Source organism: Epinephelus moara, chromosome 2 (assembly GCF_006386435.1).
Source record: "Epinephelus moara isolate mb chromosome 2, YSFRI_EMoa_1.0, whole genome shotgun sequence".
NCBI classification, from domain to species: Eukaryota; Metazoa; Chordata; class Actinopteri; order Perciformes; family Serranidae; genus Epinephelus; species Epinephelus moara.
In genome coordinates, this window is record NC_065507.1 from 12535981 (window position 1) to 12547499 (window position 11519).

Sequence of the window (11519 nt, forward strand, 5' to 3'; positions counted from 1 at the left end):
CGTCATTCTGACTATCTGAAACTCAATTCAAGATATCTAGAAAGGACCATGTAGATATCTTTAACTGATGATAATTAAAGATATCTTGAACTTGAATTATGACTAGTCAAAATTAAATTGTAGATATCTCAAACTGGAATTACAGATATCCACAATTCAATTGCAGATATCCGCAATAACAATTGCAGATATCCGCAACTACATTGTAGATATCTATAATGACAAACCCCATACACATGAATGGCAAAAATAGTTTGAATCTTACTAGTCAAAACTGAATTACAGATATCTGTAATTAGAGTTTTGACTAGGCTAAATCTAATTACAGATATCCTGAATAAGAGTTTTGACTAGGCAAAATTATGTTGCAGATATCAGTAATGAATATCCAGTCTAGAGACAATGTTACTTACAGAAACACACTTACATGCTACCAGTACAGGCCCGTAAGTTACTTGTCGGCAGTACAACTGTGTCAACCATTGCAAAGACTGTACTGCAGCATCAGGTTGTTGGTGGGGAACTGGTACAAGGTCAGCGTATGAGTCTTTACAGGACAGACTATAATTACAGGAAGCTCACTGCTTCACCTGGGGCACAGATTTTTAGAAACCTCAACTGATGGGTCTCTAGTTCTCTCTGCTGTCTGTTTTTAGTTACTGCAACACTTCAGGATACAAAGTCCTGGGGGCTGGCTGAACAGTGAGTGAACACAATGTTCCCTGTACTCAGTGTTCATAAAAAGCTGCACCTTTGACACAGCCCATGCCGGGGGCTTAAAAGTAACTTGATAATTTACCTTACTCCATTTTGCTTTGTTCTCCCCACTGAGGTTGCTGTAAAATTACAAAGTTGATGTATAAGTACTGACTTCCGGTACACTGTGTGTAAATGACGCATAATGATTTCAGAATATAATCTGTTGAGGCCCTGATATGACACCTTTCTGTTTTTTTCTCTTAATTGGCGGATGGATATGTTCCATGCGTGAGAAGTCCGGACTTTCCCGTAAAATACGTCACTAAAACCGTTGGTGATGAGTCGCTTCCTCCTGTTGCCTTCGGGTGATGCCGGAAACTAAACACTCACTCCAATAATGAACAGATAAGATGTTCAGTATTGCTAACATGTGATGTGACATTTAAGAAACCAAAAAAATGGGAATATTGCTGTAATTGATTATAAAACTGAGCCTCCATTTAGTAAAAACTTCCGCTTGTAATTGAGACACGTCAGTCACATGCCTAACGTATATTTTCTGGTATTTTCTTAATGTTTGCAGAATCAGGGGATCGGTAAAGATTTATCATAATATTGACAACTTTGAGCAGCAACTGTTTTTGTTTGTTTAAGGGTTAATTTGTTATTATTTGTCATCTAAAATACTGGCCATCTGGGGAAAACTGAGCTCAAGTGGAGGTCTTGAAGGAGGCATGAGATAATTTACCATTTTTATGAAATAAAGAAAACAAAGGAGACATTATTGTTTGTCAGGTCTGTCTATAAATTATTTATTTGTCTAATACGTGAGAACTTTGTCAGAGTGTACGATTAAAACCTCTATACTGGTAATATAAAAAAAACAAAAATAAGAACGGGTAAATAGGTGACCGATTAATTAACAGTGAGAGTTTTTAATACATATTACATCTACTACGGTTTGTGAACATTTAGGGAAAAAATATTTAATTTTTGTTATTGAGGGGCTTTTATTTTATCTTTAATTGAGGGACTATTTTACCACCGCGGATGCGCACAAACGTTTGCGTGACGACAGGATGGTACGTCACATACTTTGTCATTCACCCTGCTCCGCCGTCGTTCCGTTGAAGCAGGCTGAGCCGTTGCAGTTTGCTGATAATCGCTGTTTTTCGGGTGAAGATGGCCGCAGGTCCTCTATCTGTATCCTCCAACGCGTCCACAAACAACGATGGCATTCTCATTGGTGACAAAGTTTATTCGGAAGTGTACCTTACGATCGACAACTCACTCATACCGGAGGAAAGGCTTTCCCCGACGCCGTCGATGCTCGACGGCCTCGACCTGAACACAGAGACCGACCTTCGCATCCTTGGATGTGAACTCATTCAGTCGGCGGGCATTCTTCTCCGGTTACCACAGGTTAGTCATCTCAAATAAACTCACTTCCCTTATATTATAATGTCGGTGTGTGTTTTATTCACAACAAGCACAAGATGAGTCGTGTTTGTTCCGGTCCTCGCGACACGGCCTGGTTGTTAGCTGTTTGCTAATGTTAGCTCTTCAACGTTGGCGTGGTGTTAGTCAAAATGGCGGCGGTCCATTGTGCAAGGTTAGGCCGGCTTATACAAGACGAAGTACTAACGTCATGCTCTGTATTTTTTTCTGGACAGGTGGCAATGGCAACGGGGCAGGTGCTCTTCCATCGTTTTTTCTACTCCAAGTCCTTTGTGAAGCACAGTTTTGAGGTAAGTCAGCTGTTGAGGAAAAAACTCATTGTCAGGCCGCTGATAATGTTAGCATAGCATAACGTTATGGTTACGTTCGTGGCAGCCATATTGTCGATACGTCGAGTTTTTTGAACTACTGTAAGACAAAGAGGGAACATACTGGATATCAAGTCGAAACAAATCAAAAACCAAAAAGTACACTGACAATACTGAATTTGGTTAGTATATTAATGTCCTATAGATGTACATTTCTTAAAGTATTGAAGTAATGACTTATCAAAGACACTATTAAAACTTTTTTTTGAAAATCAAAATGGTGGTTGGGTAGCTGGTCAGGGCTTACAGTCTAATTGGAATTAAGCTCAGTAACGTAATAAGTCTGTCTTAATTGGTGGTATGAGATGGACTGAGAAAGCAAAATTAAAGTGCTGGTCTCCAGAAGTCGCCAATATATAAATAAATCTTCCATCACACTTGCGTCATATGGACAATGTGATGAACTGACATTATGATACGAAAGTCATGCATCATGTTGTATTAACGCAGTGCTGTTGACAGATACATAGCATCTCGCACAACAACCAGTTTTCTCACAGATATTAAAATTGTAGCCGAAACAATGTCAACAGGCTAAATATAACAAAACCTATTGATGGTTAACATTTAGGTCTCTTAAATTAATGTTAAGTCAAATTTACTGGTCACATACTTTTTTATCTCTGGCTGTACGTTTTAGGTTATTGAACTCTTTCTTCCCACTTTCTGCTTCAATTATCTTCTCTCCAGATTGTTGCCATGGCTTGCATCAACTTGGCCTCCAAGATTGAGGAAGCCCCGAGACGAATACGAGATGTCATCAATGTGTTTCACCATCTGAGACAGATAAGAGGCAAAAAGTAAGTATCGCAATTGAATCCAGTTTTCTCTTTTGGGAAACAGTAAATGATCATTTTTGTTGTATGGAACATGTTGCATTGCATTGTTTTTTGTTTTATTCAATATAATGTTGTATGATGTCAATCTGTTTTTGCTGTGAAAGTGCTCTTCTGTTTATCCATGTACTCTAAACCATTTTAAAACTTTTCAGTTTCCGCTTCACTGGTAGTTTCAGCAGTGTAATTGTCTACATATAACATCTGAGTTTGACATTACACTGAAATTTAAAACTCAACAAACTCACTGTAAAAAAATGGTATGCATTATAAGCATGAGGACAAGGCACCAGCGCTTTCTTTGCTTGTGCCCTTGTCTTCATAGAAATCTGTTCATGTTAATACTATAAACCTTGGTATTAACTTGGCTTCTTTTTTCCCTTGCAACCAACTAACAGCGACCAGCTACATTTACCAAAGCCTGGGTGATGTGGAATGGTACGTAAGATGAAGCAGTCGGCATGACAACCATGATGCAAGGGGGTCTCTCCACCCCCAGGGCCACCCCACCCCCTCCTGTGGGAGACGCCCGTGGTCTGAGCCACCGCGGGGCACTGGGATCGGGGATGACAGGTTGGCCGAAGGTCCTTGGCCCCCGGGGCGCCTTGAGGACTCCTGTGGTTCAATCTTAAGCTTTGGGTATCTGTCCGTATATCTGTGGACCATTGGGTAATGTTGTCTCCTTTACTGACTGCTCCTCACCATGCATTTTGTTTGTGCTTCAAGAGTAAAACCCCATTCACCAACTGTTACCCATGGCTTTAATAAATATATCACCTTGATTGTTGAAGTTAGATAATAATTGGATAGTTGTAGTCCAAGCAAGTTAAGTTTTTGTTTAGGGTCAGTGCATGCACTGTAGCTTTTGATAGTTTGGCATCGTCTGTAGTTAATTTGAGTCGGCATTCAAGTAAATGTACCAGTAACTGTGATGCACCTGTCACAAGTTTGTTCATTAGATTTGGATTTGGACATATTTAGCCCCAGATATCACACTGATAGGTTTTTTTTTTACCATGCATGTGGTTTATGGCATGACAATATTCACATTTAGATGTTTCTGATTTAAGATCTCAAAATACAGAAGTGAGTTGTTGGTTGTTGGTTCTGTTTAAATGCTGAATCACTACTCATACGTGCTGGAAGTGGTAGAAGGAAGTCAGTCTGATTTATCAAGTTCTGTTAAATTTGTTGTGATGTAGATCGTAAATAATAAATGGTACATAAAGAAGGAGGCTGTCGGGTTACAATAGGGAGGCTAACACAGTGTGTAAACATTTACAGATCGGAATGTATGTAATCCATGCTTTTGATTTTAAATAGGTGAGGCATTGTAATGATTGCTAGAAAACTGCCATTTGTAGATCTGTTTGTCTGCATCAGTAGTATCTAAAATAATATGCTGTTTGCAACAGAATATTTCATGTAGGTCGGTACATCATTTGGTTTGCTGTGACAGCAAAATGTAGTCATAAGACAGAGAAAAATGCATTTTCACTGAACTTTTCTTGTTTGAATCTGGATATCCTGTTAAATTTTTAGAATAAATTGAGTAATTTTTTGGTTTGGCTTAGTTAACAGTATTAATTACACTGGTGTATACAGTACATTAGAATAGGTGTGAATTACTTGTGACTCATTGTAGTTGTTTTGTCTTTTCAGTTCACAGTTCATGCTTGTAGAGGGAAATGTTTCTGTGTGGTGATGTAGTGATGTGACCGACGGTATGAGTTGATATTTCTGTTAAAGCTATGACACAGGGTGAATGAGGTCAAGAGCTGTCTACAAATCCCATATGCTTTCACTGGAACCACAGGAGTCCACAAACCCCAGCAAACTGTCAGGCATGCTAACAGTTAGACCTGTTGCTTTGAGTTGGTTGAAACGGAAAAAAAGAGTAAAAAGAGTACAAGAAACCAAAAGGGCACTTTCATTTATTATTTATTTCGAAAGGGGGAAACATTATTTTATTTTGATTCCTTTATAAACCAGGACTCCAAGTTCATTGATACTTGATCAGAACTACATAAATACCAAAAACCAAGTCATCAAAGCAGAACGGCGGGTCCTGAAGGAGCTGGGCTTCTGTGTGCATGTCAAGCATCCTCACAAGGTGAGTTAAAGCCACTTTCATAACTATTTAAATTCTGTAGCACAGTGACGTTAAGCTATTGAAGCTACTAGTTTGATTCTTCATGCAGATGCAACCACACAGGAAGCAGCTTTAGCTGACTAGTCTCACTTCTCAGAACAGGCTTGAGGTTGAACAGTGTCACACCTGGTGGTGTTTCCGTGTTTTTAACATTGAGTCATTTTATGATTCCAGGTTATCGTCATGTATCTTCAAGTCCTGGAATGTGAGAAGAACCAGACACTGGTCCAGACCGCCTGGTAAGTTCCTTCCAAGTTCCCTACTGACCACTCCCCACAGCAGCAACCTGTGTCATGTCTGCAAGAAGTGCCACCAGACCTGGGCTAAAAATGAAGTTGAAAGAGTTTCAAATGGTTGAATCACTTGAAGAGCACTTGATTTATCTGCTAGGATCTTGGGACACCCCCATATGTGGAAGCAACACCTGTCAGATAAGTGATATGGAAGTGCCCCTCATGTTTTTAAGCACAAATTTGAAAAGCATTCAACAAACATTTTGCCCAGGTCTGACCGCGACGTTCCCTCACTCCATTTTAACCCTTCCACCTCTTTTTTTTTCTGATGGAGCAATTTGTTTTATTGCAAACCTGTTTCGTGTCTCACTCTCTTGTCTGCCCTTACATGGCTTTGCTGTAAAGTCTGTTTGATATGCGGTGCCCAGAGAACTTGGTTTAACTTTGTCCTTTCTCTCTACTCTTTGATTAAAGGGTAGTCCATGCTGGTAAGTCACATAAAGAACCTCTGAACTCTGCCTCCTCCAACCACATGACCTCAGGAAGCTCCCCCCATTGGCTGGCTGCCCCTCTCCTGACAGCCAATCCCAATGCCGAGATTCACTGAAGGGGGCGGGCGGGCCTTTCCCAACAGCCAGCATCGTCTTGTTTTCTCTTGGGTGTCCAAAAGGATTTGTATTTGTTGGTCTTGCTACAAAGGTTTCTGTAATGCCCATTTACTAAGTAGCAACATATACATTTATATTCTTTTTTTCTAGTTTACTTACATCTAGCATTGAAGTAAACTTAGCCACAACAGAATAACTTTTTTTTTACCAGTATACCTGCCTATTTTTTTTTATATATTTTCAGTAGTACACTTTGTCCTGTCCCCAACTGACGTGGTGTCCAGACATGTGTCTGTCTTACAGGCTGATCCGGTTTTGCCTCCAAGGACCTGTCTCACCCACGCAGCAGTCAGAATCCAACGGCCATGTGTTATCCGTAGTAGCGTTGGCATAGCAGTTTTACACTGACCTGCCAAAGTGCAGTGCAGGTCATTTGATGAAGGCAGGTTAGACTGGAAGTAATCCCTGTGTGGCAGGTTTTCAACAAGTACTTGTGGCAAACACCCAGTGGACCAGTACATGCAATTTGAATGGGTGGAAATTGACACACACAATGTATGCATTTGGAGAAGTGTCACCACTTCAAAAAAAAAAAGGGGGGGGGGGGCATTTCACTGCTTTGTGATTAGTCGTAGTGTTTTCCCTGGTTGTAGTTCCTTTTTGACATTAATCTTAATGGGATCAGTGTTAGTTTATCGGGGTCTTACCATCATGTCATGTTATCACATGTTTTTGTGTCTTCAGGACTTCTATGTTTCTTACGGACATAGATGCTCACACCACCCTGTACTTGCCTGATTCATATCCTGGCCAGTTTGTCTTTCCTAATGCTCTCCCCATGGCTAATCCAATTTGTCCATTGTCCCAGACAACCTACTGACACACAATCTGTTTTGGTGCACAGAGGTTTCACTCAGCCTAAGTAGTGAGGCATAGATTGCCACCTAATGTCTTTTAGATAGTTAAAGGGGAATCGGGTTGCAGACGGGTACAATCAGTGGTCTTACGGGGGTCGTTTCAAATCATGGCTGGAAAGCATTGACGTATTCTAACCTTCCAATCAGTGTTAAAGGTTGCAATCCTTATGGCTCAGACACAGAACGTTCAAACTTTTGAGCTGCTATTAGACCAATGTTGCATCATTTGATCACCTCAACATGACACTGACTACAAAATCTAGCTGTTGTGCATGCCACCATACATGCTGTGCCTCCCTAGTCCCTCAGATATAACAATCTGAAAGTGGCAACTGCATTCTTGATGAATGTGTTGCATCCTCATGCCTGCATGTCCCCCCTCCCCTCCTACAAGGCATGTGTCATTGTCTCAATCATCATTAGTCTTAATCTAGTTACACTATAAGGTCATAGTGTGGAAAAATGGTCTTGGCAGGTCTTCAGTAGTTTTTTTCCCCCCCATTTGTGTCTTCATGCTTTACCTGTGACATACAGCACTCCCATGGATACCCCAGAGAGAAATGGACAAAGTTAAATTCAACAGATAAAAATGCATATCGCTCTTCAGTACTGTGTAACTTAAGAATGTGTAACTGCTTTTGTTATAGCTGTCAGGGCTCATGATTAATTTGATGTCATCAGTGCCTCTAATGGTCAAATCCACAGCAGCTGATTGTCCAGCACATCAGTTAGTGTTGGTGCTTGTTTAGAAGTCACCCACCACAAGTTTTTTGGTGGTGAAGGTTTCCTATTAGTAAGATTTTCCTAGGGTATTATCAGTGATTAATAATCTTAATCTTTATTACAAAACAGAATTTTAAAGCCCTGATGAGTAGTTGGCATTTTAGATGAGAAATGTTTCATATTACTGACCTACAGTAACAACTTGCAGTTAAAGCTGTGACAGGTCTTAAAAGATGTGGGAATGGGTGAGAGGTGGCTTTGTTTAGAGAAGATGCTATGTTTTTGTTTCTATGTGTTCTTTTTGCCTCTATAGGAACTACATGAATGATACGCTGAGGACAAATGTGTTTGTGAGATTCCAAGCCGAGACTATCGCCTGTGCCTGCATATTCCTCGCTGCCCGAGCCCTGCAGGTAAGAGGAACTGTTTTGATAAAACACATTTTCACCTTGCCATTAATTCTTATTTTGCTGGTTTTGTTTTCACACCAAGTGTGGTTACATCACATCCTCTGTAGCTTTACAGTGTAGTCCCTCCAAATGTTTTAAACTAACGTGAATGTTTTTCCCAGATACCCCTGCCATCCAGACCTAATTGGTATCTGCTGTTTGGAGCCAGTGAGGAAGACGTGAAAGAGGTCTGCATCACCACCCTTAGACTCTACACCAGGAAGAAGGTAGGCTTTTTTCTTTGAGAGAGTACTATATTAGTATCACCTTGGATCATGACTTGATTCGCAGTAATTTCAGACATTGTGTTTCTAAACCCTGTGTAAATGTGCCACAACATCAGTCTACTAAGCTGTAAACAACTCTGGTATAGACTCAATTGCTGTACACCTTCAGGGAAACCAGCTGTCACTATGAACCTATTGACAGCAGTCTGATAAACCTACCGGCTCACAGTAGCCAGTACTCTGTGTTGTGTGTAAACTCAGTGTGATTCTTCCCCAGCCTAACTATGATCACCTGGAAAGGGAGGTGGAGCGGAGGAAGACGTTTTTGGCAGAGGCCAAGCTGAAGGCCAAAGGCCTGAACCCTGACGGTACCCCCGCACTGTCCACGCTGGGTGGCTTCTCTCCTGCCTCCAAGCCCTGCTCCCCAAATGTGGTGAAGGTGGAGGAGAAATCCCCAAACCCCCAGACCATTAAACCAGTCAAGAAGGAGCCAGACAGCCGGACCCAAGTCAACAAGAGTCCACACAATGGGTGAGAAGGAAACATATAGTATTGTACTGTATTTCAGTGTTAGTCGTCCCCACATGTATATTTTTGCCTTCATTAAGGTTTTAATCTTTTCAAATCTTTTCTTGACTGCCACTTACATGTGTCTTTTTAATTTCATAAGCCAATTTTTTTTTCCAGTTTGAGAAAAGAGGTGAAGATTGGGAGGAACAGCAGGAGCGGAAGTCGATCTCGTTCAAGAACACGTTCCAGGTCCAGATCTCGCTCCCCTCGCAGACAGTAAGATCACTTATGATATGTAAAGACATTATAGTATACTGCTCTAAGTGTTGACATGATAGTCTAACTCTTAACTTTGAATATAATAGGGATGTATTAATGTCTCTTACTTTTGTTAAACTAGCAGAATCTGTTTCTCATCTTCTTGATTTCTCTTGTTTCCACAGTTACAACAGCAGACGCAGTCGCTCAGGGACCTACAGTTCTCGCTCGCGTTCTCGCTCACACAGTCGCAGTCCATCACCTCGGCGACACCAGCCCTCACCCCTCCTCCCCCACCTCAAGTCCAAGACCAGCCACCATGGCAACAGCGACTCCAAGCCCAGCGGGCGCCACAGCAACAGCGGAAGCGGATCTGGCCACAAGAGGAAGCGCTCACGCTCTCGGTCACGGTCCCGCACTCCAGTCAAAGTAGACAGGGACCGGGACAGAGAGAGGGAGCGTGAGAGAGACAGAGACCGCGGTTCCTTTGACCTTTCTACAAAGAAACACAAACACGAGCGAGGAGGCAGTCACCGAGGAGACAGGAGAGAGAGGGAGAGGTCTCGGTCCTATGACAGGGACAGAGAGAGGGAGCGTAGCCACAAGAGCAAACACCACAGCAGTAGCGGGCACTCAGGACATAGCCGTCACCGCCGCTGAGACAGCACACACACCAACAGGCAAGATCTAGGACTGATAGTCACCCAAGTATTTTCAGTATACTCAAAATAAAATCCGATTGGGCATGTTCTCTGAAGCTGTTGAATACAGTCAAGTCAGTAAATATCAGTGTAACTCCTGGTGTGTTTATTTAATGAAGTCGTGTTAACAGACACATCTTGCAAGTATTTCAGAAGACGTTGCTGACATGTCTTGGGGGGGCTGCAACCAAGAACTTGCAAAAATCTCCATATATTGAGCAAACTGCAGCTGTTAAAGCCAAAGCTGCACCTCTGCCATGATTCAGAGAACCTGCCTTCTTTGATTGTATTTTGGGCATATTACCAGCCTCATGCCCACAAAGTTGGGTTTCTGGGTTTCTCATATGCATCATGAAAATCACCATTTAAACTATATGATTTACAGGAATGTTGATTCTCTTCAACCTTTTATTTATTTGGTCAAAGCCAAATAGCAAAACAGTTTTATTATGAAGTTGTTGTCCCTATGAAAGACTGTAATACAACCTTGACATTGGAGGCATTTATGGAAACACTGACATTGCCTGAGTCCTACACATAGCGTTTGCATGCACAGATGTCTTGGTGATAGAATATTCATTGCTTTGGCTCTCACTTACACAACAGCACACCTGTAGCTGATATTTGGCAGAGGTGTTGTATGTTGTGTTAGTACAGATTGAATGTGTGTGTCTGAGGAACCCAGGCTGCTGCAGAATCTACCAGCATTTAGTGGACTGTTTGTAGGTTTACTAGCCTTTTGTCACCCAGGTCAGTCATGATCAGTGGTCAAGGAAAGGCACCAATGCAGTGTGACTTCAGTCCCAGACCTGTCGTCGTCGTCGTCGTCGTCCTCTCCACCTATAGGTTGTTTTTTTTTTCAGTTTCCCATGATACCTCCGCCCCTCACACCACTGTCATCCCTCCAGCCTACCCTTATGTTCTTGGTTTTACATGTAAAGTTATGGACTTTAGGAAAATGAAACTTATTTACAGTGTAAAGACAGATCGATATCTGCTGACAAAATGTGAACGCTTTGATTTTTAAAAGCGGACTGCTCAGTGGAAGGATGGAATGAATAAATGTAAAATAAAAGTGATACTTCAGGAAAGATCAATGTTTGCACATTAAGGGACTGGTGGGTGAGTGGTTTTTGTTTCTTTTTTCTTTTATTTTGGACAGATGTATGTTGCTAAAGCTGTGTTTTGTACGGTTTCAAAAGAGCTGACTCGTTATAGACATGATTTTTCTTTCTTTTGTTTTTTTGTTGTTTTTTTTACAGCAGGGGATGCAGACTTGAGCTCAAAAACTTTAGGGTTGTTAATTTGTTACACTGGTTTTTAGTCTGCATGTGTTCATGTCCAATTTTTATTCAATAATAAATGAGTTATGCCACTGAA

At 41.4% G+C, this 11519-nt stretch overlaps 1 protein-coding gene and 1 long non-coding RNA gene across 3 annotated transcripts in view; one reads left to right on the forward strand and one right to left on the reverse strand.

The window, feature by feature from the left end:
- LOC126406550 (uncharacterized) overlaps positions 1-942 on the reverse strand; it is an 8099-nt gene extending 7157 nt beyond the window's left edge. For both annotated transcript variants that reach the window (XR_007571716.1, XR_007571717.1), the window contains exon 1: positions 800-942. This is a non-coding gene — a long non-coding RNA (uncharacterized LOC126406550). The remainder of the gene's footprint in view (positions 1-799) is intronic.
- Positions 943-1795: 853 nt separating this feature from the next.
- ccnl1a (cyclin L1a) lies at positions 1796-11519 on the forward strand. Its single transcript, XM_050058424.1, has 10 exons — positions 1796-2121; positions 2373-2447; positions 3216-3325; positions 5354-5474; positions 5688-5752; positions 8308-8407; positions 8566-8670; positions 8948-9201; positions 9358-9456; positions 9624-11519. Exons 1-10 carry the CDS (start codon positions 1882-1884, stop codon positions 10096-10098), a joined length of 1644 nt encoding a protein of 547 aa, XP_049914381.1. The 5' UTR covers positions 1796-1881; the 3' UTR covers positions 10099-11519.

What these genes read in the sequence shown, in the direction of transcription:
- ccnl1a (XM_050058424.1), top strand. Translation starts at nt 1,882, where the DNA reads ATGGCCGCAGGTCCTCTATCTGTATCCTCCAACGCGTCCACAAACAAC. An exon ending in TTCTTCTCCGGTTACCACAG is followed by an intron (nt 2,122 to 2,372) that starts GTTAGTCATCTC and finishes TTTTCTGGACAG; the next exon opens with GTGGCAATGGCAACGGGGCA. An exon ending in AACAAGAGTCCACACAATGG is followed by an intron (nt 9,202 to 9,357) that starts GTGAGAAGGAAA and finishes TTTTTTTTCCAG; the next exon opens with TTTGAGAAAAGAGGTGAAGA.